We start from the raw sequence: 27,500 nt of genomic DNA on the forward strand, positions 1-27,500 counted from the left end.
TCATCAAGGTACTTCACCCCTACATCGCTCTGCAAAGCATATGTAAACATTTCACTTGCCTTGTTATCTAATTGGATCGGTGAGACAGCTGATAACCTTTTAATGACTTTGTCCACTCTAGCCCATCAGAGAGAGAGAGAGATGGATTGATCCTGGTGTTTATTTAGGTCTACTGAGTTCTGGTTGTTTAACGTGGTAAAATATGGTCCACAGGTGGGGGCAGAGAAGGCCGATCGGCTCTATGAGGACCTGACAGACATGGAGAAGATCCGTAATGTTCTACAAGACTACCTAGATGATTACAACATGACCTTCTCCAAGGAGACCAAGCTTGTCTTCTTTCAGGATGCTGTGGAACATGTGTCTAGGTAAATGTCTACATTTGAGTTTGTTCAGACATTATGCAACATTATGCAAGTCTGTTTACAAGTTTATTTATATAACACATTCCATACACAAAGGCATTTAATTAAATTCAATTCCGTGAGGAAGTGTTATGCAGAAATATTTTTTTTATATATTTTCCTAATTCTTTGTGTATTGTCTTTCTTTTTTTGTCTTTTCTACTTTCTTTTCTTTTTTTTTTCATCTTTTCCAATAGGATTGCTCGCATGATTCGCCAAGAGCGTGGCAATGCCCTGCTAGTTGGCGTGGGCGGCACAGGCAAGCAGTCTCTCACCCGCCTGGCTGCCCACATGTGCGGCTACCGCTGCTTCCAGATCGAGCTGAGCCGCGGCTACAACTACGTCAGCTTCCATGAGGACCTGCGCAAACTCTACAAGATGGCCGGCGTAGAGGGACAGAACATGGTCTTCCTGTTCACAGATACGCAGGTGGGGACCAAATCGCACTCACACCCCACAACGCACAACTGCCTTCACACACTTTCTGTCATTACACTCTGTTTCTATAATAATAATAATAATAATAATAATAATGATAATATTAATAGTAATAATAATAAAATGTAATTGCTAGAGTTTCTAAATGGGTTTCTAAATACTCAAAGACTCTATACTCAAAGACTCTATACCTTGTAAACAGGTTAAGGCATTTTAAAGTAATCGCAGAGAAAAACAATACATAAAAGCACATAAAAACATAAATCAAGATGGTATAACATGTTGTATGCAGTTCTGAAAAGGTGACTTTATAGATACGATTTGAATCTGGACAGGTCAGTGTAGTCACGGATGTGTTTGGAGAGTTCATGTATTGGTCATTTGATAATTTGGTAATGTAAGTTACGAGGCCTATACTTCACATCCTTATTGGGTAGAAAGTATTATGGTATACATGATTTACTGAGTACTTGAGCTTTCGGCAGAATGAGGTAGAGACAGGTCTGTGATTAAGGCTGTCTTGTTCTTTGATCGTTGCTGCTGTAGATTGTGGTGGAGGAGTTTCTGGAGGACATCAACAACATGCTGAACTCGGGCGAGGTGCCCAACCTGTTTGAGAAGGACGAGCTGGAGCAGGTGCTGGCCGCCACGCGGCCCAAGGCCAAGGAAGCGGGCATCCCAGAGGGCAACCGAGACGAGGTGGGCACAGCATACGCCATCAGGACTGGTCATGTCATTGGGTTGGGTATCATTTAGTGCTTCAGTTACATTCAAGTGTGTGTGTCTTTGTGTGTCTGTATGTGTGTGTGTGTGTGTGTGTGTGTGTACAGGTGTTCCAGTTCTTTATCCAGCGCGTGCGTGAGAAGCTGCACATCGTGCTGTGCATGAGCCCCGTGGGTGATGCCTTCCGGTCACGCTGCCGCATGTTCCCCTCGCTGGTCAACTGCTGCACCATCGACTGGTTTGTGCAGGTCCGCAAACAAACAAACAAACAAACAAACAATCGGTCTCTAATCTCCAATCTCTAATTCTCTAATTCTCACTCTGATTCTCCCTTCCACCTTTACTGCTCCTCAGGAGGATTCTCTCTCTCTCTTATGTAATTTCTCACTGTCTATCGCTACTGTGTTTGACCCGGCAAACGCTATCTCTTGGGAGTCTGTTCAGTTGTATTAGCTGTTTTTTTTCGCAATGGAAAGTCCTTGTTTGTCTTGTGTTGTTTGTGAGAGTCTCCCTAGATATTTCCTTTGAGTTATTTATATGGTCTTAACAGGCTTTTCTGTTCTTCACTGTTTACATAGCCTCTGCTTGCCTCTCCCACTTCGTGACCAACTCACCACTCCTCTCTCTCTCTCTCTCTGTACTCCCTCCCTCTGTCTCTTTTCTTTTCTATCTCTTTCTCCCTCTGTTTTTCTTCTTCCATTTCTGTCTCTGTCTTCTCATCTCTCAAGTCAATTCCATTCAAATGGCGTTATCATTGAAATCAAATGTGCATTACTGCGTGTGCGTTGCAATTTACAACATTCACAAGAAAACATGAATAAAAGAGGTAAAGTTGGATAGAACAAAACACATCTCATCACCTCTCCCTCCCTCTCTCTCTCTCTCTCTCCCTCTCTCTCTCCCTCTCTCTCTCTCTCCCTCTCTCTCTCTCTATCTCTCTCTACCTCTCTCTCTCTCTCTCTCTCTCTCTCTCTCTCTCTCTCTCTCTCTCTCCCTCCGTCCCCAGTGGCCGCGGGAGGCCCTGTTGTCCGTGTCGCGGACCTTCTTCCTGAACGTGGAGCTGGGCAGCGAGGAGATGAAGCAGAGCCTGACGGAGATGTGCGTGGAGATCCACGTGAGCGTGAGCGAGATGGCCGAGCGCTTCTACTCGGAGCTGCGCCGCCGCTACTACACCACGCCCACCTCCTACCTGGAGCTCATCAGCCTCTACCTGGCCATGCTGGGCAAGAAGAGGCGGGAGCTGGTTATGGTGAGAGAGCGCGCACACACACACACACACACACACACACACACACACACACACACACATACACACACACACACACACACACACAACACACAGTCATTTACTCATCAGCCTCTACCTGGCCATGCTGGGCAAGAAGAGGCGGGAGCTGGTTATGGTGAGAGAGCGTGCACACACACACACACACACACAACACACACACACAACACACACACAGTCATTTACTCATCAGCCTCTACCTGGCCATGCTGGGCAAGAAGAGGCAGGAGCTGGTTATGGTGAGGGAGCGCGCACACACACACACACACACACACACACACACACACACACACACACACACACAGTCATTTACTCATCAGCCTCTACCTGGCCATGCTGGGCAAGAAGAGGCAGGAGCTGGTTATGGTGAGGGAGCGCGCACACACACACACACACACACACACACACACACACACACACACACACACAGTCATTTACTCATCAGCCTCTACCTGGCCATGCTGGGCAAGAAGAGGCGGGAGCTGGTTATGGTGAGGGAGCGCGCACACACACACACACACACACACACACACACAACACACACACAGTCATTTACTCATCAGCCTCTACCTGGCCATGCTGGGCAAGAAGAGGCAGGAGCTGGTTATGGTGAGGGAGCGCGCACACACACACACACTAACATTTGCATTTATAAGCTATCACTTTGTTTGCACCTTAGTCAGCCGGTAAGGTCAGAGGACAAGTATAGGACATATATAGATTTTTTGGCCCACACAGTATTTCTCAAGCCTCTGGGTCATAGACATGACTTAATCACCAATACTATATGCCATTGGGGATCCAGTTAATGTTACCAATTCTGTAGCTGACTGTCGCTGTGTAGTCGACTATGAAAAGTTTGTTAGTTTTAGTGGCGGAACACCAGGGGTTTGATGGAGGACTGTTCTATGGTTGAATGTAGGCTCGTGACCGTGTGAAGAACGGTCTGACCAAGCTGCTGGAGACTAACGTGCTGGTGGAGAAGATGAAGATTGACCTGTCCGCCCTGGAGCCCGTTCTCAAACAGAAGTCCATCGACGTCAACGCTCTCATGGAGAAGCTGTCCGTGGACCAGGAGAAAGCTGACGAGGTGCGTCCTTCCACGTGTTCCAACCGCGCTCACAGGCTGCTGTGGACAGTCATTATGTGTCCAGTACACACCCACACAACATTACGTGTGGACAGAACATTTTGCAGGGAGATTCCATTCCCAGGTGGCACTTCCGCAATCATTGCCCAAATATACTGTTTAAAACTGGATAATGGATGAATGCAAAAGCCATTCATTTAATCAGGGGTTGCACAAGCATATACGTGCAACCACCCAAATACCGGTACTGTCTATACTGAACGTATGTTTCAGGTTACTTTGAATGGAGGTGTCTTGTCTTCAGTCATGTATCCCGGTAACTGTCCCCACGCATGTCCATCTCTGTCCGTCTGTCCTCCCGTCTCAGGTGCGGCATGTGGTTAAAGAGGACGAGGCCCTGGCCAAGGTGAAGGCAGAGGACACACAGGCCATCGCCAACGACGCCCAGCGGGACCTGGATGAGGCTCTGCCCGCTCTGGACTGTGCCAACAAGGCCTTGGACTCGCTGGACAAAGCAGACATCTCCGAGATCCGCGTGTTCACCAAGCCCCCGGACCTGGTCATGACGGTGATGGAGGCCGTGTGCATACTGCTCAACTCCAAGTTAGTCTCTCCACCACCACATCAGTGAACACCTGTTTACCTTTCCTGATACATTTCAACATCAAGCTGCCAGGGACTGCAGATGAAAACTAGCTTGCATGGCTAACTCTGTTACATGGACATGGCTTATTTAAATGAGTATGTTAATGAATGTATACTGACCCTTTTAAATAAATAGACAACAACAAGATTTAAACTTAGTACAAACTTCCTTTCCTCTAATGGCTTTAGCTATACTAGTCCATTCCATGCTCACAGTACCTCTCTCTCTCAGGACCGACTGGGCGAGTGCGAAGCAGGTGCTGGGTGACTCCTACTTCCTGAAGAAGCTCATGGAGTACGACAAGGACAACATCAAGCCGCAGCTCCTGCAGAAGCTGGCAAAGTACGTCAACAACCCGGACTTTGTGCCAGAGAAGGTGGAGAAGGTGTCCAAGGCCTGCCGCTCCATGTGCATGTGGGTGCGCGCCATGGACCTGTACTCCAGGGTGGTCAGGGAGGTGGAGCCCAAGAGGAAGAAACTGGCCGCTGCACAGGTACCAGATGACCCTCTGGCTCAACTTTTTCAAGCGTCTTTACATGATTTACACAACACAGGTGGATTCGAAATATGTTTCTAGTTTCTAGTACTAGTTTAGTATACGGTGTAGTATATTGTATAGGTGCTTTACTATGCTATGCTACTAAACTATGCTATATTATGTTATACTATTCTATATACTATACTAAACTATATTATCTATTCTATACCATCCTATACTACACTATACCATACTATACCATACTCGGGCGGAGGCACTGCGCGTCGGGGAGTTCTTTGCCCCTCGCCCTCGTCAATGAATTCCCTACAGTATAACAGGACACCTCGGCGGCCGTTATCCCTTACATACCATACTATACCATACTATACCATACTATACTATACTATACCATACTATACCATACTAGACTACAGTGTCTAGTGTATTTTATTTATCAGATGTGTTGAGATGTTTGTGTGTTAATATGAAGATACTGCACTGCAGGGACTGACATGGTGTGCTGGGTTGTGTTGTGTTGGGCAGGCAGAGTTGGATGCGACGATGGCCACCCTCAAAGAGAAACAGATGAAACTGCTGGAGGTGGAGAACCAAATTAAAGTCCTGCAGGACCAGTTTGACAGCAGCGTGGCTGAAAAAGAAGGACTGGGTGAGAGAGAGAATTATGTTTTGGTTTTGTTACTCTTTGGTAGGGCCAAAGAGGTTAGGTGTGTATGTGTGTGTGTTTTTGTTTAATCAATTTTACAGTAATTGGAATGACCCTGTGATTCTTTTGACTGGATATAAATGGAAAATTCTGGGTTTGTGAATGTTACCTACCTATGGTGTGTGTGTGTGTGTGTGTGTGTGTGTGTGTGTGTGTGTGTGTGTGTGTGTGTGTGTGTGTGTGTGTGTTTGTGTGTGTATCTATCTGTGTGTGTGTGTGTTTGTGTGTGTATCTATCTGTGTGTGTGTGTGTGTGTGTGTTTATCTATCTGTGTGTGTGTGTGTGTGTGTGTGTGTGTGTGTGTGTGTGTGTGTGTGTGTGTGTGTGTGTGTGTGTGTGTGTGTTTAGCCAAAACCATGGCTCTGACGGAGACTCGGCTGGGCCGTTCTGGGAAGCTGACCGCAGCTCTGGGCGACGAGCAGGTGCGATGGGAGGAGAGCATCGCCTACTTTGAGCAGGAGATCAACAACGTCACTGGCAACGTCTTCATCGCCGCGGCCTGCGTGGCTTACTACGGCGCCTTCACCTCCCACTACAGGCAGCTAGTAGGCTCCTCCAGAATAAATGTTTTGTACATGGCTATAAAGTTCCAACATTGTTGACTGTATTACTGTTGCATATTCATTTGTATTATTATATTATTGTTATGTTGATTTAATTGCTCCTTTTATTGCTGAAAAAAATCAAGATTTTAATAATACTGTATTGATAAATTATACAAAGTAAATTTCAGATAATGTAATTTTAAGTGAAACTAGCTGTTCTGCCATTTTATTCCAACATTTGAAGACATAAATCCCATTTACAGATGCTGAGATACTGTAGTTAAGGACTCTCTGCCTCTCCCTCACTGTTTGTGTCTTTGTAACTGCCCCGTGCGCTGCGTAGCTGATTGACCAGTGGATAGCGCGTTGCCAGGAGCTGGGCATCACCATCAGCGATAACTTTAGTCTGATCAACATCCTGGGGGACCCGTACGAGATCCGCGTATGGAACGCTGAGGGGTTGCCAAGGGACACCGTCTCCACAGAGAACGGCATCTTGGTGACACGTGGACGTCGCTGGCCATTAATGATCGACCCTCAGGACCAGGTATCTCCATGGAAACAATGTTGAATTACAGGGCTCTAACATTTGGTATAATGAAATAATATCTGCTAATAGGCATTAGAACATTCTAAAAGCTCTGAGTAACTTAGGTTTTAGTATTCTTTGCATTTTATTTTTTAGCTCTTAAATTATTATTGATCAATTGAATATTGCTGGGTTACACATCTGAAGGACAGTGTATCACACCGTAGTAGAATATGCTAAACAAATCATTACAGTACCATTACAGTAACAGTGTCTACCTTCATTCAAAATTAGTCCTGATACTGTTGAAGCCAGCACGTTGGTGAAGGCTAACTATGGTCTTTAACTCCGACCCTTAGGCTAACCGCTGGATTCGGTCAAAGGAGACGGTGAACGGCCTGAAGGTCATCAAGCTAACAGACTCGGGCTTCCTACGGACGCTGGAGAATGCCATCCGCATGGGCATGCCAGTCCTACTGGAGGAGGTCAGCTGTGACCTTTGACCCCCATACAAATACCCTCTGTTTTATGTTTCATAGGCAGACTTTGATTAGTTTAACAAGCGTTGTGTCAATGCTACGCATAGCAGATACCGCATACAGAGATTTGTGCTGCTTTGTGTGTGTGTGTGTGTGTAGCTGAAGGAAACCCTTGACCCAGCGCTGGAGCCAATCCTCCTGAAGCAGACGTTTGTGACTGGAGGCAGAACTCTCATCCGCCTTGGAGACTCGGACATCGACTATGACAAAAAATTTCGTTTCTACATGACCACCAAGATGGCCAATCCTCACTACCTTCCAGAGGTGTGTGTGTGTGTTTGTGCGTGTGTGTGTGTGTGTGTGTGCATGTGTGTGCGTGCATGTGTGTGTGCATGTGTGTGTGTGCGTGTGCGTGTTGAAGACAAAAGAGGATCAGGTTGTGATGGTGATCTTGCTCCTCAGGTCTGCATCAAAGTGACCATCATAAACTTCACTGTGACCAAGTCAGGCTTAGAGGACCAGCTTCTAAGGTCAGCCGTTTACAGCCTTACATGCTTGTGGACCTCCTCATACTGTACACCCACACACACAAACACACACACACACACACACACACACACACACACACACACACACACACACACACACAATACTATCACCAGCTGATCTACTATTATTTAATGAGAACATGTAAGTAATAAAAATGTCCTGCTGGTCCTGGCTCCCCTCAGTGACGTGGTGCGACTGGAGCGTCCTGACCTGGAGAAGCAGCGGAACCAGCTGATCGTGCGCATCAACGCTGACCGCAACCAGCTGAAGGCCATCGAGGACCGCATCCTCAAGCTGCTCTTCAACTCCAAGGGCAACATCCTGGACAACGAGGAACTGGTGCAGACCCTGCAGGAGTCAAAGGTCAGTGAGCCTATATAGAAACACCACAGGAGAGGATATACATTATGCTGTTAGATGCATACATGTAGGTAGTTATATAGATACTATACAGTTAATAACTATATTCTAACCATATAGTCTGACAGTCAATGAGTCTTTATTTACAGTAGATGTTCACAATTATTAAAACTGTTTAAATAACAGAATTTATGTTTACCTTTTAGAAATGTTTCTGACTCAACCAATCTCCCTCCCTCTGTCTCTATCTTTGTCTCTGCTCTGTGTGTGTGTGTGTGTGCGCAGGTCACATCCGAAGCCATCAAATCACGTCTTCAGGAGGCGGAGGCCACCGAGGAGATGATCAACGCGGCACGTGAGAAGTACCGTCCGGTGGCTACGCGCGGCTCCGTCATGTACTTCGTCATCGCCAGCCTGTCCGAGATCGACCCCATGTACCAGTTCTCCCTCAAGTACTTCAAACAGGTGCGCCTCCCTCAGATCACTCCACCTGACCTGTTCCAGTACTGCTCTGTTTCTAAAGAACAGGCTGGGCTCTTTGTGGCCTATCAGGCACCTGTGCCTCAGATGCTCTAATGCTTCAGATGCTCTCTGAGCAGTCTCCACTAGAAACCCACTCCATCTCCCAAAGTTCATCTACAGGACTGTAATGCACCAGATGAAGTCTTGTACACATCTAGTGCCCAAGCCTCTTGTCACTGCTTTGAAGATGCTGTTGTCCTGTAGGCGTGCCATACATAGGTCCACTGAATTAAGATAGTCTCCTTGAAGTTACACTGTAAAAACTATTTGTTTGTTTATCACACGTAAACTATACCTTGAACAAAACATATCCATAAAATCCTGTTGATTTATTTTTAAAGATATTGCTTATAATGGCATCTCATAGACAGTGAACCAGTTCTTCTTTGAACCACCTCTTCTGCCGTCCCCCCTCAGCTGTTCAACACCACCATCGAGGTGTCGGAGAAGAACAGTGACCTGTCGGTGCGGCTGGACATCCTGCTGGGCAGCACGCTGCTGGCGGCCTACACCAACGTGTCGCGGGGCCTGTTCGAGCAGCACAAGACCATCTACAGCTTCATGCTGTGCGTGGAGATCATGCTGCAGCGCGGCGAGATCAGCAACGCCGAGTGGCAGCATTTCCTCAGGGGCGCCGCCGGTCTGGACAAGGTGAGAGAGATAGAGTGGATATATGAAAAAAGAAACAGAATGACAGCGAGAGAGAGAGAGAGAGAGAGAGAGAGAGAGATGTTATCACTATCATTAACATTATTACTGCTGTTTATTTTACTGTTAATGCTTTATTTTAAATGTTAATGCTTTGACAATATTGTACAATGCAGTCATGCCAATAAAGCTCATTGAATTGAATTGAGTTGAAAGAGAGAGCGAGAGAGAGAGAGAGAGAGAGAGAGAAAGAGAGGATATGTGAAAAAAGAAACAGAATGAGAGAAAGGATATGTGAAAAAGACAGAATGAGAATGAGGGAGAGAGAGAGGGAGTGGATATGCGATAAAAGAAAGAGAGAGAGGCAGAGAGTGGATATGTGATAAAAGAAAGAGAATGAGAGAGACAGAGAGAGAGGATATGTGAAAAAAGAAAGAGAATGAGAGAGACAGAGAGAGAGAGGATATGTGAAAGAGACAGAACAAGAATGAGGGAGAGCTCAGCAATGGCTAGTGGCAGTACCTCCTCAGGGTCACTGTCTGTCAGCGTGGACAGAGGTGAGGCCAGAGGCCAGGATGGAGGGAAGAGACGGTTTCCTCGAGAGTGAGAGAGAGAGAGAAAGAGTGGATGTGACAGAAGACAGAAAGAATGAGAGAGAAAGCGAGAGTTCACCAACACCAAGAGACCGTTCTTCCTCAGGGGAGCTGACGGTATGGGCAAGTTGAGGGTGGGGTGGAGGGAGGAAATAGTGTTTATTGAGAAGTCACAGTAGAATGGAAGGCAAGGAAAGAGACCTAGAAGAAGAGAACTAGAAGAAGAGAAAGAGGGAGAGAGAACAAAAACATTTGTTTATGAATGTATGTATGTATGTATCTTGCTGTTCCTTTGATCCTGAGTACAGCACAGGAAAAGCATAGCCTCATAAAAGTACAGCCCCTTCAGGCCTGAGTAACTTTGTGTGTGTGTGTGTGTATGTATGTAGGAGCGGGAGTTGCGGCCAGACGTGATCTGGATGACTGACTTCATCTGGGAGAACTGCTGCGACCTGGAGGACAGGCATGAGTGCTTCAAGGGTCTCAAGGAACAAATAGTGTCCTACCCCATCACCATCGATCTGGGTATGCTCTCGAAGCCCCCTGGGTAATATGGCTGCTCCCTCATAACACCAGTCCTATACGGAAATCATTGGAACAGACTGCAGCACATTTAAGTAGATGTGATTTTTTAGAATTAGAATTAGAACTAGATGATGATGATGAGATGTAAGTGATGAGGAAAGCTATAAGTGGGGTAGAGAGAGAAAGGCACAGAGAGAGAGAGCAATAGGCAGAAATAGATAAGGAGAGAGTTTATCATACTGTTGGGTAGGAGGCTCCAATGACTCCAAATGATGAATATGTTCTGTCTGCACTGCATGCTCTGGCTACAGAAAGCACTTACTGCGCAGCGCCTGCCTCCAATTATGCCAGTATGGACGAGCAATTTTGGGTTTATTTCTGCAAAACGTAACTGCGTGGTGCCATGCTGTCCATGCTGTATACAGTCATTGGAGGCACCGAACAGCATGATGAACTCTCACTATTCACCCCCCCCCCCCCCCAAACACACACACACACACACACACACACACACACACACACACACACACACACACACACACACACACACACAGGTCGTGTGCAGGTGCAAATCAACCCTACTGACTGGGAGGACTACCTGCCTGAGCCGGAACCCTCATCAGCGCCAGACGAGCAGCCGGCAGGAAGCCGAATCAACTGGAACGAAAAGCTGACCAGCTTCCAGAAGCTCATTCTCATCAAGTGCTTCACCGAGGAGATGGTACCACAACACAACTAAATTTCAATTCAATTTCAAGTTTTATTGTCGCATATACTTTGCAATACAGCAAAATTCTTGTGTCACAGTTGCAGTAGTGGAAGGATAAAAGGTAAATAAACACAAGGGGGGTATAAATAAGGGGAGTGGTAAGAGAGACTGTACAGTACCACACATAGCCAAACTATCCATACATGCACACATATACAGCCATACAAATGTACACACAGACACACACATATGCACATACACACAACCACTATACTTGCATGTAAGAGACCCCAACACAACTCAACCCATAGAGCCAAAAGCAACTCATTAGGGCATGGAATGAATAGGGTGTTTTATTACAGTTTCATTAGTCCACACCTGTCAGCAAACTAAGGGCATGTGTTTGTGTACAGTATTTATTCATAGTAAATAGATATCATTAAGATCTCTTGCAGTGAATGAAATTCTTCACATAGAACATTGCCTATATCTATTCTAATTCTATTGCTTTCTGGCAGATAGCCAGAAAAAGTATAAGCTGAATTGAAATGAGAGAACAGTGCACCATATCTGAGTGTAGTGCTGATAGTGAGCTTGTTTGGGTTTTTTTTTTTTTCATCTCAAGTGTGGCCTCTGAATGAATATGGCTTAAGGCACCTCACCAAGCCCAGCTTGAACTTGATCCCCCAACGTGAGCTGGAGCAAGCACTAGGCGACTGTGGTCGTTTGAAATGCTAGTCTAAGTTGTGGGTGGGAAAGTGTCAAGGATATTTTTGTCTGGTGTGTGTGTGTGTGTGTGTGTGTAGGTGGTGATGGGCGTGTCTGAGTTTGTGATCGTGAACCTGGGGAAGACGTTTGTGGAGAACCCGCCCGTGGATCTGGCCACGCTCTACGCCGACATGTCCGCCTCCACCCCACTGGTGTTCATCCTCAGCACCGGCTCCGACCCCATGGGAGCCTTCCAAAGGTTCGCTAAGGAGAAGGAATACTTGGACAGGTAAACACACACACATACACACACACACACACACACTTTTTACTGTTGCTATATAAAAAATATTGCAATTGAATGGGAATTGAGTTTTCCTGTTAGTCAACTGTAGCTAATGTGATGACTTTGATTCCTCTGATGCTGCCTGCTACATATGATAGTGATTATGATAATGACACATTTTAAGACATGCTTTTTCAGGCATCGCGGCTCTGTACATCACCATGACACTATTTTGTTATTGATATTAATAACATTGAAATTTAATTGATGTAATGTAATTGTCCTGCCAGTTACATATAGCTAACTTGATGACTTTGATTGCCTGCTGCATGTGAGTAGTCACTTCAGTGACCTCAGACCTGATCTCTCTAAGAGTCTGTAACTGGTGTGTGGTGTGCCAGGGTGGAGTCCATCTCTCTGGGTCAGGGCCAGGGTCCCATCGCCGAGAAGATGATCCTGGAGGCCATGAAGTCCGGCAACTGGATCTTCCTGCAGAACTGCCATCTGGCCGTGTCCTGGATGCTGGCCATGGAGGAGCTCATCAAGACCTTCACCGAGATCGGTGAGCAAAAGGGGAGAGCGTGCCCAGTGAATCACCACACAGGACGTAGAAACCAAATAGCTGGTTTTGACTGGCATGTAGGGCTGCGTGATTTGGGGAAAATATCTATTTGCGATTTTTCTGACAGATATTGCAATTGCGATTAGGAAAATATTGTATTATATTGTAATCTATTGTGTTGTGATTTGGCATGTTGTTTTTGAAAGTCAAGCTTCAGTTCAATATGGCAAATTTTACTTTACGTTGGGCCACTGATTGGTGAGGATGCCTAGTGTTCCTGTTAGATGAGCTTCATTGTCTGTCACAAGGGGGATGACATGAATATAAAAAGCATAGATGTGATGAGATTACCGATTGGGACAGAGTTGCGAGCTGCATGTGTAATTGCAGGCTTTAAGATTAGCTAATTGCATTAATTCATGTTGCGATTTCGATTAAAAATCAATTAACTGTGCAGCCCTACCGGCATGGGCACAGTTATTGTTGTTATTGTTGTTGTAATTATTAGACACACACCTTATTGAGTGGTGGTGTGCTCTTACCCCCCTGTCCAGGAACGGAGATCCACAACAACTTCCGGCTCTTCCTCAGCTCCATGCCTACCAGAGTGTTCCCTGTGACCGTCCTGCAGAACTCAGTCAAGGTAACACACTAGACCGATCTAGATTCCGCCGAATCACTGTACTAACACAAATCCAGTTCTGAGCCACACGTTTGAGTTCATATCAATCAGATATCAGAAAACAAAGCCAAATGTTGTCTGTAATAACTGTAATTGTAATTGTTATCCCATATAGGGCAGCCGTGGCCTACTGGTTAGCGCTTCGGACTTGGAACCGGAGGGTTGACGGTTCGAACCCCGACCAGTAGGCACGGCTGAAGTGCCCTTGAGCAAGGCACCTCCTCACTGCTCCCCGAGCGCCGCTGTTGTTGCAGGCAGCTCACTGTACCGGGATTAGTGTGTGCTTCACCTCACTGTGTGTTCACTGTGTGCTGAGTGTGTTTCACTAATTCACAGATTGGGATAAATGCAGAGACCAAATTTCCCTCACGGGATCAAAAGAGTATATATACTTATACTTATACTTATATGTTGTGTTCAGCACATAGATTTATGTGAACATATTCCGTCAGGACACTGTATTCCTTAAACATATTATTTGCAACAAAGAACTGAAAAATGCAGTTTTGTAGTTTGTAGTTTTTTTGCAGATATGTACAGTATGTTAGTTACTATTGTGCTATTTCAGGTCACTAATGAACCTCCCAAAGGCCTTCGGGCCAACGTGCGTCGAGCGTTTACTGAGATCACTCCCAGCTTCTTTGAGGAGCACATCCTGGGCCGCAAGTGGAGGAAGATCATCTTTGGGGTCTGCTTCTTCCACGCCATCATTCAGGTGTGTCTGGCTTTCACAGGCCTACGAAGCCGATTTCTCTTTCCTCAGGCTTTTTAATCAGAGAGGACAGTGAAGAGTGACAGGAAGTGAGTGGAAAAGAGAGATGGGGTGGGGTCGGGAAATGGCCAAGGGTCAGATTCGAACCTTGGTCCTTCCCTGTGTGCACTTTAACATGTGTTATAGATTCTGCTGCTGCCATAGCCCCCCTTAATCAATTCATTTTCACAGTTCTAGATACACAGTGTTTATTGTCTGTGTCTTTACTACATATCAATTAATATTACTGTAAATTACTGTAACTATAAATATGGTTTTAATGTTAATTGTTGAAAAGAAGATTGTCTTACATTTCAGAGCTGCACGTCCCAAATGACATTAGACCTACTTATGCGTTAGTGACACATACTGTACATGGCTGTTTGTTTTGAAACAATTTTTTTCTCTTGTGTGTTTCTCTGTCTCTACAGGAGAGGAAGAAGTTTGGTCCCCTGGGCTGGAACATCCGGTACGAGTTTAACGACAGTGACCGCGAATGTGCGCTGCTCAACCTCAACCTGTACTGCCAGGCCGGACATATCCCCTGGGACGCCCTCATCTACATCACAGGTACACAAGTACAGGATTTACTGTATGTGAGGCATGTCCACACTGACTCAATTTTTCACAAAGATATCTGTTTCTCGAGGTTACCGAGTACTGTCGGTACGGAAAATATCCTTGTAAACATTACGTTATTTCTCCTCTGTATATGTGTTTATGAGTGTGCATGTGCATGTGTATGCTATGCGTGATTTCATGTGAATTTACTTTTGTATTATATTTTATGTGTGTGTGTGTGTGTGTGTGTGTGTGTGTGTGTGTGTGTGTGTGTAATTTCATGCATTGTGTATTTAACTGTGTGTGTGTGTGTGTGTGTGTGTGTGTGTGTGTGTGTGTGTGTGTGTGTGTGTATGTGTGTGTGTGTTTGTGTATTCTCCCAGGTGAAATCACGTACGGTGGCCGAGTGACCGATGCATGGGATCAGCGCTGCCTGCGGACCATCCTCAAGCGCTTTTTTGGTCCTAACACTCTGGCTGATGAATACACCTACTCTGAATCAGGTACAGGACACAAGCGCGCACACACACGCACGCACACACACGCACACACACACACACACACACACACACACACACACGCACACACACACACAGGTAGAGAGAGAGCTTGACTTGCTGTATTTTGACTGACCACTTGCTTGCTCTCTTCACTGCTCTTGGCAGGAATCTACTACGCTCTTGCCTCGGACAGTCTCTCGGAATACAGGAGGTACATAGAGAACCTGCCCCTTATTGACAACCCCGAGATCTTTGGCATGCACGAGAACGCCAACCTGGCCTTCCAGGTCTGTTCCACCCCTCACTTACACTTACACTCTGTCACTCAATTGTGGATCCTCTTATGCTGTCACACCACAGAGAGCCGAGTAAATTAAGGCAAAAATGCAAAATTCACAAAGACAAAGATTTAGATTTTTGACCCCTACTTCAGTGACGGGGAGGTTAAAACCATGGAACTTCTCATGTCCTGAGAACAGTAGCTCTCTCTCTCTCTCTCTCTCTCTCACACACACTCTCTCTCTCTGACGCTGTCCATTGTCCCTCTACAGCGGCAGGAGACGATGACCCTCATCAACACCATCCTGGAGGTACAGCCACGCTCCTCGGCCGGGGGTGGTGGCAAGAGCACAGACGAGATCGTGCACGAGCTGGCCGAGTCCATCCTGGCCAAGATACCAGGTTAGCACGGACACAGACTGGACTGGTCAAATGTGGCCGTGGTTAGATTAGGGGACATTGGTGGAGCAGCTGCAGTGTTAGCGTCCTACAATCCAGTCTGTATTGCTTTAGAGGAAATTGCCTGCTAAATAATGGTCACTTTACTTTCACTTTTACTTTAGTCCAACATGACATACTTCTAAGCGGTCAGTGTATCAGCGATGTTGTTAATTTGTCACTTGCTTGGGCATTTCACTGTGAAACGAGGCTCATTACGACCTCATCATCATACAGTGTACTGTATGTATCATATTAAATATTATTAAATGAGCAGTATACTGTATAGGCGATATGTACTCTTGAATTTCCCCTGGGGATCAATAAAGTATCTATCTATCTATCTATCTACACTCTTAAAACAAATGTGTTGTCCCTATCTGGACATAGAGATGTGTTAAAAAACAACACAAGTTGTGTTATTTCCAAAACATTCATTTTAAGAGTGTAGTAATATGCAAACAGCAATTCTAGCAAAGAGCTCTCCCTCTCTCTCTCCATCTCGGTCAGTGGGTTTGGACATGGAGGAGGCTGAAAATAGCCTGTTTGAGCGAGACGCCAGTGGGCGGCTGAACTCTCTCACCATCGTGCTCGGACAGGAAATGGACCGCTTCAACAACCTGCTGCGGGTGCTCAGGGTGAGCTACAGTGGACAAAAAAACACACACACACTCACACTGTTAAATCAGCCCCCAGAACAGAACTGTTTTAAAGTTGCATTCTAATATCGTATCAGTGTTACACACTCACATCTGTATTTCTGAACCTGAAGTCTCTCTATTCACTTTCACCTGTCTTTGTACTGTAAACCCTGTTCTGTAGACGTCTCTGAACACTCTCCAGAAGGCCATAGCGGGGTTGGTGGTGATGTCGGAGGAGATGGAGCGCATCTACAACAGCTTCCTGAACAACCAGGTGCCGGACCACTGGGCCAACTCGGCCTACCCGTCCCTCAAGCCTCTGGGCAGCTGGGTAAAGGACCTGACCCTCCGCACCTCCTTCATCGAGGTGAGGCCCTCATTCACTACTGTTTCTGGCACTGAATGAGTTCATCCTGCTGTATTTAAGGGTGAGAGTCGACACATTTAATCCAATACACTTTCTGTCAACACACGGCTTCTTGTGCAGCGAAAGGAAGGAGTGTAATTTCATAGGCTGTCGACTTGAAAGCAAATACCTTTCTCCAGAATGCCAAACCCTACTTTTAAATGTCTAGTCTTGACATTTGCCCTAAATAATTGATTCATCCATTAACCTTACATTTTTTTTACGATATCCTGTCACCTGAACAGTGAGCTAGGATGAGACACTATGCTGAAAGATGTAATGCTCAAGTAGTTATGATGGAATGGACAGCTCTTGATATCTTGTTATTATCTGGTTGTTTAGCATTTTAGTCACCATGTCATTTTGCTCCCCCGTTTCCCCTGCAGAACTGGATCATGCGGGGCCAGCCCAAATCCTTCTGGATCTCCGGACTCTTCTTCCCCCAAGGCTTCCTCACAGGCACGTACAGCACCAGGACTCGACCGTCAGCACCTAGCTGTGGCAAACTCACCACGGTGAAGTTCAGCTAGTTTTACCCTCGACTTCACCACCAGTACCCTTGACTTCTCTTTCCTTTTTCTTTCCAGGGGCTCTGCAGAACCACGCTCGCAAGTACAACCTTCCCATCGACGAGCTCAACTTCTGCTTCAACATGGTGCCTGTCTACCGGGACCAGGCGCTGGTGGCTGAGCAGCAGAAAGGGTTAGCGGTTGGCGCAGAGCTGGACATGGACCACGAGGTGAGACCAGACAGGGGGTTGGGGGGAGGGGGTCAGGGTTAGGAGTTCCATACAAGTTAGACCTCTGAGGCTCCTTTGTTCCTGGATTAGCAGTATATTTATCACCGGGAATCGTCATAGTAAGTTGTAACATTTTGAACAGAAGAGCTTTGTTGTTGGTGGCATGGCCGGATTTAATTAAATTCCAAAAAGAAATCAAAGACAGTGGTTCCGAATGTGCTGGGTATCTCAACCCTGCTGCCTGTCCTGGGGAACCTGGCCAGGCAAAGGGTGAGTGGACAGGCAGGAATGTAGGAGTCTCCGCACAGAATGGAGACGACCTGGACTTAAGTTTTAAATAGACTGTTGGTGCATAAATTTGCATGACTCGTCTTAACTGCATGTTGCTCACCTGGTTGCCATAGCTACCCACGGTGAAGGACGGCGTGTTGGTCCACGGCATGTTCATGGACGCCAGCCGCTGGGACGATAAGGAGATGGTGATCCAGGACGCCTTGAATCGGGAGATGAACGCCATGCTGCCCGTGGTGCACTTTGAGCCGCAGCAGAACTACGTGCCCGACGACTCCTTGTACCATGCGCCGCTCTACAAAACCTCCATCAGGGCAGGGACCCTCTCCACCACAGGTACCCCCCCTGTCAACATTTCTGTTGTATTCTCAACTGTAAGAATTGTATTCTTCTGAATTGTATCAAGTTTAATTTCCTGTATTATACACTATACTAAGTACGGTGTATACCAGCGGTTCCCAAACTTTTTTCCCCGCGGACCACCTTTTACATCCTGACTCGGCTCGCGTACCCCCACCACCCGACACATAAAAACGCAACACATTCTATTGACGCATTCCAGGCATCATGTTTAATTAGCCGCCCTACATGATAACAAAATCAAAATGTGCAACTTGTCTATGAGCTTGCACGCTAAAAAACAGTGTGGAGAACATTAGACTGGTTAGATAGCACCTCACTGCAAACCATGCATTGTGGATTTGGGTAGTCGGTCTCCCAATCCACGTGAAGCCTAGCCTTTCGTTTTCTTCAGTCTTTTCTGTCTCGTCCTTTCTTTTATCCCCCTGCTCTCCACTTCCACCTTCATCATTCTGCCCCCCCATCCCATCGTTACCTGTCTCCTGCTCTGTTTCTCTCGCTTCTCCTCTTCGATCACTTTAATTAGGCCATTTGGACAGTGTCCCTGTTTTCAGACAGTTTTCCATGTTTGCGTATACCCAGCCTATATTTCCACGAAACTAATGAGTCAGGTATTCTGGCTGCCCGCAAGAAATCATGTGCATTGTGGGTATCTTATTTTTTTATGAAAACATATCCTACTATAGAGTTTACAAATGATTTTCTTTAATTTAACGTTTCCATATCATTATAACCAGATTCAAAATTATTTATTATTTATGAATTAATTAGATTATTAATTATTTAATCATTTTTAACACCTTTCCAACATTGCCCTTTTCATCTCGCGTACCCCCTAGTGGCAGCTCGTACCACAGTTTGGGAATCCCTGCTGTATACTATAGACCCTTTCAACAATAAAAACAAAAACAATGCTTGAACGTTCTATTTGGGCCCCAATCTACTTCCTCTGCATTAAGATAACATATGGAATGTTAAAAAGGAAGTCTTGTGGGGCCAACTATGATGCTGATAATGGAACCCTCTTGAAAGGGTGTATGTATGTCACAAATGCAATGTCTGCTAGGCAAACTTAGACATACAGACACTGACATTAGTGGTCAATGTGGCTGTAATGGTCATCCACTCGTCTCTCCTCTCAGGTCACTCCACCAACTTTGTCATCACGGTGATGCTGCCCTCCAACCGACCCAGTGACTACTGGATCTCCAAAGCCTCTGCATTGCTATGCCAACTCAATGAGTAATGCGTCGCCTGGGCTGCCTTACTCTATTACTCTATACTCTATTATATCCTCAAGGCCTTATTTTGCTTTTGTACTTTTGGCCACTGTACATTTCCACTGCAACTGTTGATTAAATTACACTGCTAATCATGAACAGTTTGGGTTTGTGTGTGTGTGTGTGTTCTGCTAAGGTTTGTTTCAGTTAATAACCATTACTACTGGGCTTACGTGCACACTCACACACATGCAGGCATGTACCCGCACACAAAGCCACACACAAAATCGCAAGTCAGCAGGCACACACATACACAAGAGAGCCAATATGGTATAAAACTGTCATTACAGTGATTTATTATAATGAACCATGAAAATAGCCAACCAGTGCTGTGTCTGTGAGTCGCTCTCCACACATACGCACACGCACACACTCACACATACACACACGCACGCACGCGCACACACACACAGAGAAATAAAAAAGACAAAATATAATAGTCCAGAGAGGAGGAAATTAAAACAAAAACAAAATAAAAATAGTGCTACGGTCACAGAAACATTCAGCTTTTGCCAAGAGAGCACTCTATTTACAACCTTATTCCAAAATGGGCATGGGAGGCGAATTGTACAAGCAATAGAAAAGAAAGAGAGAGGAAGCGAATATTTACAACCTGTTTCTGGAGTAAAGCCGGAGTAAAACACCCTATACAATTAAATTACACTTTCTACAAATAACCATTGATATTCAAAAATAAACCGCTGATGACCAGGCTAGCCGGGACCCCTTGGCCACACACACTCACACGCATACACACACACGGTGGTGGGCCGCGCCAAGCAGACCGCTGCACTGCATGCCCTCTTCAGCCTGAAATCCTCCCCCTCCAACTCATACACACATACACACACACACACACACACACACACACACACACACACACACACAGACAGAGACACACAGACGTAATTGTTGCCACACATTCACCTCACTGACAAACATGCACACACAAACACACACACACACTCTCTCTCTCTCTCAAGTGCATACACTAGGGGCAGTGAAGCGGCCTACCACTAAGTTCTTCCTTTGAATCTCTACAGCGGTGAGCAGATATTTTTTTTTTCTTGTTACATAAGGAATAAAAAAAATAATCGTTCTGTATTTTTTTACTCTTTACAAAAAGCTGTTTTTTCCTTTAACTCTTTCGCTATAATGAGCCACTAGATAAAACTAAACGGTGCAGACATAAAGACATGAAGGAGGGGTAGGGGTGGGAAAAGACGGGTCACAGGGGGGAGGGGCTTTTAGGTTGGAATGTCCATCAATACAGAAAGTGCAGGGGTGGGGGGGGGGGGGTCGCTAGACAAACAAGGGAGACACAGAGCTAGAACTCTCCACCAAAGAGGAAGATATTACAAAAATAAAACAAAGTCAAAGACAAGAGTCGCGCCCTGAAAAGGACACTGGAAGGTTCAGGGATAAGGTGGGGGAGGGAGGATAGCATCGGGGAGGGGGAAGGGGGGGTGGGGAGTTAAATCGTCCACCTTCATATTACACCTCATTTAAGTCTCTGGAGATTGCTTCAACAGTTTTTTTTTTTGTCTTAGTTACTGTCCATGTATACTGTGTGTGTGTGCGCATGTGTATGTGTGTGTGTGTTTTGTTTTCTTCTTTGTTTAGTCAGGGTATCCTTTTTCACCGTCTCTCCTCCTCCTGACCTCCTCGTTCTCTCCGCGGATGTTTTTCTGTCGGCTGTTGTGGTCAGGAACATTAGAAAATATTTACAGAAGGGGGTAGGGGGCAAGGTGCACGGGCGCTATGGTACACAAGTGTGACAGCCCGTCTCGCTCTCTTTCTTTCTTACTCTCTCTCTCTCCCTCCCTCTCTCTTTGTGAGTCTATAGGCTGGTTAGAGAAGGACATTGGTTAGGGGCTGGGTGAGGGAGCGAGTCGAGTTGAGGGGGTGGGGGGCCTCGTCTGTGATGCAGTCAGTGCCACCCTGTGCCCATGTACCCGGCGCTGTGGAAGGGGGGCGCCCCTGGCGCCGGTGCTCCCCGCGCTGCTCCGCTGATCTGGGGGGCAGCCTGCGCAGTCTGAGAGGGGGGCGGCGGAGGCGGCGGTGGGGGGAGCACAGTCTGCTGGTGGGGGGGCGGGTAGGAGGCCGGGGCCACGGAAGGGGGGTTGCTGGGTGCCGCCGGGTGCTGCAGGAGCGGGGCCTGGAAGCCGCCGAGCGTCTGGTACGGGTGGACAGGGGGCGCTGCCGACGACGGGGCAGGGGGTGGAGGTGGGGGCGGAGGAGGGGGCGGCCCTTGCTGCTGCTGCTGCTGCTGCTGCTGCTGTTTGAGGGCCAGCAGGCCGGCTTGCACGGGCTGGGGCTGGCCGGCTTGGCCCTGTGGGGGCGGCGGAGGGGGGTGGCGGCGCGGAGCTGAGCAGCTGCACCTGGTGCTGCTGGATCGACGTCGGCGGCGGCTGCATGTTGACGTGCAGGAGGGCGGGCCCGGGCTGCTGGGGGTGCGGGGGCGGGGGAGGGGGAGGGGGCGGCGCAGCGGCGGCCGCCGCCTGGTAGTGCAGCGGCGCGTGGTGCGTTTGTAGCAGCGGCTGCGAGCCCGGCGGCGGCGCAAACGGCGGAGGGGGAGGCGGCGCCACCACCGCCACCCCGGGCTGGAAGGCCTGGAAGGACGCTGCTACCGCCGGGGCGCTCTGGACCGGGAAGTAGGCCGCCGAGGCCGGGGGCGCCGGAGGAGGAGGTGGTGGGGGAGGCGGCGGCACGCTCTGGGGGCCGCTGTACTGGGCGAAGGCTACCGCGGCGGCCGCCGCACCCGCGGGCCCCACATTCGGAGCCGGGGCCTGGGCTTGGCCGGGTGGCGGGGCCGCGTGGAAGGAGCGCTGGCCGCGGTAGGGGGAGCCCTGGGCCTGCGGTAGCGTCTTCGGGGAGTGCAGGAGCGACGAGGGGGGTCCCGCGTAGTGGACCTGGGGGGCCGGCGACGGGAGCATCCTGCTCGGGGTGAGCGGCGCCGGCTTCGACGCGGCCGTCTTGGAGCCACTGGCCTGCTGGGGAGCGGACCGGGACGGGGTGTCGGACTCCTCCTCCTTAAGTGGACGAGCGCTGGGCCCAGGGGAACACGGCTGGAGGAGAGAGAGAGAGGACTTTAATATCCATTTCACAGATCAGAACACAGTATAAGCTACTTGCATTAAAACCATGTACAACAACTGTAACTGTATTGTATTGTATAGTATTATAGAGAGCCAAAGAGAGAGACTTCGTTAACTATTGCTTTCTGCAGCCACACTGCCACATTTATAATCAGAGTAGCAGCTGCCAGAGATTATGTCTTTGTATTTTTAGCTTGCCAATGAATTTATTTTGTGTGCACATGAAAATGTGTGTGTGTGAGTGTGTGTGTGTAAGTGTGTGTGTGAGTGTGTGTGTGAGTGTATGAGCGTGTAAGGCTCACCGGGTGTGTAGAGGGACTCTTGCAGCTCTTGGGAGAGGGACAGTCCCTCACAGGTGCTCCGTCACCACTCTCTGCCTCTGCGCCATCTGTAGATCACACACAAACAAACTCTTCACATTCCTTGCAAGACGATGAGGGGAGGAGGGGGATCTGAAAGTACTGTGTGTGTGTGTGTGTGTGTGTGTAAAATCTGCAGATAGAGTGTTGGGTTACCAGCATCCTTGTCCTTGCGATGGTCACTTAGCAACAGGGCTCTGTGGTAGCAGCGCTCTCTGGCCTGTTCCACTGATGTAGATGACGTCCTGAGAGAGAGAGAGAGAGAGAGAGAGAGAGAGAGAGAGAGAGAGAGAGAGATATAAATCTATAAAATCCGTCCGAAACAGATTTATCTAGATTAGATTTATCGCCAATAGATAAAAACTCCATCACTGTGGGAACTAGCATTAACCCTGAGGAAGTGCATCTTTGGATTATGTGGGGAGGGGGGACAGGAGGACTCACCACTGTCCTTCTCCGCCCTCTCTCTCCCCCTGGGCTGGGGCGTCGCCTCCCTCCTCGCTGGGCTGGGTGGGTGTGGGTGTCACCACCGGAGTCGGCTGCTGTTGCTGCTGCAGTGGTTGCTGCTGCTGCTGCGGCTGCTGTGGCGGAGGTGGTGGCGGCTGCTCAGGGGCAGTCTCCATGGCGATGGTGGAAAACATTTCCACAGGTGGCGCCGTGGACACCGGGGAGCTGCACTCGGCCTTGGAGCCGCCGCTGCGCCGTGCCTCGCGCTGCCTCTTCCTGTACTCCAGCAAAGACACCTGGGAAATGTAGGAACATGCATTAATAATCTACGTAGTTCATTCATTCCACAAGACAAGACATGCCAGAATAATCATTATTTGGGGGATGAGCAGGTCATTATTGAAGACCATTCTCTTCAGGTTCTCCACTGATAAATACTTCACTAACCGACAACTGACCATTAACGGGCTGCCTTGCACCGTGAGCAGCAGCAGATGAGTGAAGGCATCCTCACCTTTTTCTTGGGTGGGGGGTTCTGGGCGCTGCCCCCTCCCTCCCCACTGCTGTCTGCGCTGAGCGAGCGGCTAAAGCCCAGCTGCCCGCCCTCCTCGCCGCAGGGGTAGAAGGACGCCGCCTCGCTGAAGGCTGCGGGCACTGCAACAGCAGTGACCACCGTGGCGGCGGCGGCGTTGGGCCCTGGCATGGGCACCGGCACGGGAACGGTCACGGGCACAGGCACGGCTCCCGGCCCCGAGGCGTCGGGCCTGAAGGCGCACATCTCCAGCGTGTGGGAGGGCGTCAGGTCGCGCAGGTTGGAGTTGATGGGCGAGAAGGAGAGGCCACCACTGGCCCCAGCTCCTCCTCCTCCGCCGCCGCGCTCGGGGCTCTTCATCCAGGGCGGGTACGCCGAGGCCGAGGCCGAGGTCGGGGTGTCCGACAGCTGGAGGGCCTCGCTGCTGCTGCTGCTGCTGCTGCCGCCGCCGTCGGCGGACGCCTCCGCTCCCTCGTCGGTGGACGGCGCTGCTGCTGCTGCTGCTGGGTCCTGGGACTCTGGAGAGGGGCTCTGGGCACCAGAGGGCTTCAGGTCCAGGGTAGCGACGGCGGCGTCAGGGAGGACGGTGGGACGCACCGTTGGAGACGAGAGCAGCGATGGGGCACGTTCAACCTGATCACACACACACACACACACACACACACACACACACAGGGTTGCTCAACAACTGCATACACATAGACTATGACCTGATTTAGTGTATGTATTGTCAAAAAGTCCCACTGATATTGAATTTGATAAAGCTCTCAGGACAACAAAGAGACTCCCAGTGGAACTCACCTCTTGAGTACTGGATCTCCGGCTGCCCTCAGGGGAGCTGTCCTGCGACCCCTCATTCTGACACACACACAAAAATAAATTAGACTCCCATCTCCTCACCTCTCACTGTATTGTACAGGGTAAGCAGGATTTGTGTGTGTGTGTGTGTGTGTGTGTGTCTTCTTACCTCCTGTGGCAGGTTGAAGGGTGTGTGCGCCCCCTGCGGTGTGTGTGTGCCCGGCGCAGCATTGCCAGGGGCAACGTGCGCGTTGGTGGGCGTGCAGGGGGAAGGCTCTGGACCCAGGTCGTCGTGCCGCACGCGGGGAGGCGTGGCCAGGAGAAGGGGCGTGCCCGGCATCTCCAGCAGGTCCACCCGGGTGGGCGTGGCACAAGGAGAGCCGTAAGGGGTGGAGCTCTCCGACATGCAGGCGTCCAGCGGACACAAGCGCCGTTTCTTAAGAGGGGTGGGCAACTCTGCAGGAGGGGAGGGAGGAAAGGAGGGAGGAAGGAAAGAAAGAAAGAAAGAGAGAGAAAGGCAGAAAAGAAAGACAGAAAAAGACGGAGAGAAAGGAATGACGAGTGGGGGGAGAAACACAAGAAGAAAAAAAAAACAACAGTTATTACACACACAAACCGTTACCTCATACACAGACACAGCTTTATGAACACATTGACCCTGTTGCGGAGTGTGTGTCTTGTCTCACCTGGTAGGGTGCAGCTGCCGTTGAAGGGGAGCGGGCTGTCGGAGTCTCCGTTGAGCGGGGGGCTGAGGGGGCCCTCGCCGGACATCATGAGGGCCGACTGGCTGGCCGGGCTGGTCGAACCCTCCTCCTCTAGCGCCTGCTTCAGCCAGCGCTGCACACAGAGGAAACAAGAATGAGCTAAAGCAAACACATGCACGCACACACACTCTTCCACCGAGGCAGACTGCTCTCCTAAAACATGAGCCTCCAACCTAAAGTTTAATGGACTCTAATGGACCTGAACATGCTACAAGTTAACTAAAGACATGCTGCAGCAAATGCCTTGCCTCACTCACCTACACACATACACACTTTATGGGCATTCGTGCATCTTTTAACCATCTACTACTGAATAGACGCCGGTGTATTTGACAGTTAGCCGCACCTTCTTGCAGGAGCCGGTGGTGGGCGGCGTCTCGGGCAGCTCGCGTGAGCGCCGTCGGCCGGTGGGCAGCCCTGGGGCGGTGGGGCTGCGGTGGGCCTGGAAGGGCGAGGAGAAGCGCACGTAGTGCTTGGGCGTGGTGTAGACGTGCGGGCTGAGCGCCAGGCCCGGCAGCGAGTTGAGCTGCGTGGCCAGCACCTCGGGGTCGCTGCTGATGCGCAGCGGGCGGTCCGGCGGCGGAGGCTCGGGGGTGCGCGACGCACTCCGCTCCTGCTTCTCGCACCCCATCCACTCACTCACTAAGTGCTGCTGATGGAGGGAAGTGAAGGGGAGAGAGAGAGAGAGAAACAGATAGAATAGAGGAAAAAGGGGGGGAAAGAGAGAGTATTAGTACAGAAGCACTCTCACTCACTCGTATCTCTGTTCCAATGAGCATCAGACATATGAAGGGGTTTTCCCATGCTGCCTTGCGCACAAATTTTATTCACGCTGCTAGGCAGCCTGGATTCCATGGACTTCGTTTTCACCTCAACGGAGGAACCAATCACAGAACAGAGGGGGGAAAGCAAGACGATGACAACACACAACGAAGTGGTTATGAACTACGTACAGACGCATTTGATAGACATTCGTAGCGCCCAATAAACGGCTCTGGGCATTCGTAAACCACGTTTCAAATACGAGAAAATGAACCTGTAGTTCCCAGACCCCATCTCAATGAGGCAGGCAACACTACTCCACTACTGTGAATGCATGCGATGCTGTTATTTGTCTTTCAACAGTTGGATGATGATGCCTTGATGCGTGTGCTTGGACTCTGGTCATTCCTCTCCTTACCTTTTTTGTTTTGGGATACTTGTTGCCGTGGCGCGGCGTCGGGGCGGGTGAGCCGCTGTGGGGCGGGCTGGCGTCGGGCGTGCGCTGGGGCAGAGCGGCGCCGTCGGGCTCCGAGAGGGCAGCGCTTGCGGTGCTGGCACCGGAGCCGTCGGGGGCATCGCTGGCGTCGGCGGCCAGCGGCTCCAGGGGGTCGGCGGGCGAGCCGGGCTGCAGGTCCGAGCAGGTACTGATGGTGCGGGCGCGGCGACGCTGCTGCCCGATGTGGGTGCGCCCGCGCGAGAAGGACTTGCGCTGCTTGTTGCGGCTGACCTTGGCTGCCGTTGCCCCGACGGTCACAGGCTTCATGATTGGCTCCTCCTTCACGCTCTCGCACAGGGGCTGCAGACACACAGGCGTGGCGACACGGTCAACATCTGTGTGTGTGTGTGTGTGTGGGCTGTGGTTACATTTGCACATTAGATTGTTCCACATTCTTTGTGCATTTGGACATACTAAAAGTCACAAGGGCATGTTAGGGTGTATGTGTTCGAGGAGAAAGCATGTTGTTACACTACAGGCTGTGCCATAGGACTGCCAGAATTCAGACGTGTG

General features: G+C 49.0%; 2 protein-coding genes across 2 annotated transcripts in view; one reads left to right on the forward strand and one right to left on the reverse strand.

The window, feature by feature from the left end:
• dnah6 (dynein, axonemal, heavy chain 6) overlaps positions 1 to 19,830 on the forward strand; it is a 49,255-nt gene extending 29,425 nt beyond the window's left edge. Inside the window, exons 46-79 of the mRNA XM_042079209.1 lie at positions 1 to 8; positions 214 to 368; positions 602 to 833; positions 1,389 to 1,541; positions 1,673 to 1,813; positions 2,572 to 2,814; positions 3,773 to 3,940; positions 4,308 to 4,543; positions 4,818 to 5,079; positions 5,608 to 5,731; positions 6,137 to 6,333; positions 6,677 to 6,880; positions 7,222 to 7,347; positions 7,501 to 7,665; positions 7,804 to 7,871; positions 8,073 to 8,253; positions 8,536 to 8,715; positions 9,190 to 9,423; positions 10,403 to 10,538; positions 11,093 to 11,259; positions 12,054 to 12,244; positions 12,643 to 12,803; positions 13,358 to 13,446; positions 14,054 to 14,200; positions 14,668 to 14,806; positions 15,181 to 15,300; positions 15,463 to 15,584; positions 15,849 to 15,978; positions 16,525 to 16,652; positions 16,837 to 17,022; positions 17,448 to 17,520; positions 17,649 to 17,800; positions 18,205 to 18,427; positions 19,594 to 19,830. The exon at positions 1 to 8 is cut by the window's left edge and continues 66 nt beyond it. Of these exons, the coding sequence (XP_041935143.1) occupies positions 1 to 8; positions 214 to 368; positions 602 to 833; positions 1,389 to 1,541; positions 1,673 to 1,813; positions 2,572 to 2,814; positions 3,773 to 3,940; positions 4,308 to 4,543; positions 4,818 to 5,079; positions 5,608 to 5,731; positions 6,137 to 6,333; positions 6,677 to 6,880; positions 7,222 to 7,347; positions 7,501 to 7,665; positions 7,804 to 7,871; positions 8,073 to 8,253; positions 8,536 to 8,715; positions 9,190 to 9,423; positions 10,403 to 10,538; positions 11,093 to 11,259; positions 12,054 to 12,244; positions 12,643 to 12,803; positions 13,358 to 13,446; positions 14,054 to 14,200; positions 14,668 to 14,806; positions 15,181 to 15,300; positions 15,463 to 15,584; positions 15,849 to 15,978; positions 16,525 to 16,652; positions 16,837 to 17,022; positions 17,448 to 17,520; positions 17,649 to 17,800; positions 18,205 to 18,427; positions 19,594 to 19,697 (5,345 nt within the window). The 3' untranslated portion in view covers positions 19,698 to 19,830. The remainder of the gene's footprint in view (positions 9 to 213; positions 369 to 601; positions 834 to 1,388; positions 1,542 to 1,672; positions 1,814 to 2,571; positions 2,815 to 3,772; positions 3,941 to 4,307; positions 4,544 to 4,817; positions 5,080 to 5,607; positions 5,732 to 6,136; positions 6,334 to 6,676; positions 6,881 to 7,221; positions 7,348 to 7,500; positions 7,666 to 7,803; positions 7,872 to 8,072; positions 8,254 to 8,535; positions 8,716 to 9,189; positions 9,424 to 10,402; positions 10,539 to 11,092; positions 11,260 to 12,053; positions 12,245 to 12,642; positions 12,804 to 13,357; positions 13,447 to 14,053; positions 14,201 to 14,667; positions 14,807 to 15,180; positions 15,301 to 15,462; positions 15,585 to 15,848; positions 15,979 to 16,524; positions 16,653 to 16,836; positions 17,023 to 17,447; positions 17,521 to 17,648; positions 17,801 to 18,204; positions 18,428 to 19,593) is intronic.
• A 169-nt stretch (positions 19,831 to 19,999) lies between these two features.
• Positions 20,000 to 27,500, reverse strand: part of kmt2e (lysine (K)-specific methyltransferase 2E) — a 35,724-nt gene continuing 28,223 nt past the window's right edge. Inside the window, 11 exon segments of the mRNA XM_042079210.1 lie at positions 20,000 to 22,084; positions 22,086 to 22,799; positions 23,132 to 23,217; positions 23,345 to 23,433; positions 23,633 to 23,931; positions 24,150 to 24,800; positions 24,969 to 25,025; positions 25,135 to 25,421; positions 25,652 to 25,802; positions 26,076 to 26,381; positions 26,910 to 27,287. Coding sequence (XP_041935144.1) covers positions 21,662 to 22,084; positions 22,086 to 22,799; positions 23,132 to 23,217; positions 23,345 to 23,433; positions 23,633 to 23,931; positions 24,150 to 24,800; positions 24,969 to 25,025; positions 25,135 to 25,421; positions 25,652 to 25,802; positions 26,076 to 26,381; positions 26,910 to 27,287 — 3,441 coding nt within the window. The 3' untranslated portion in view covers positions 20,000 to 21,661.

Source organism: Alosa sapidissima, chromosome 22, assembly GCF_018492685.1.
Source record: "Alosa sapidissima isolate fAloSap1 chromosome 22, fAloSap1.pri, whole genome shotgun sequence".
In the NCBI taxonomy this organism is placed as follows: Eukaryota; Metazoa; Chordata; class Actinopteri; order Clupeiformes; family Clupeidae; genus Alosa; species Alosa sapidissima.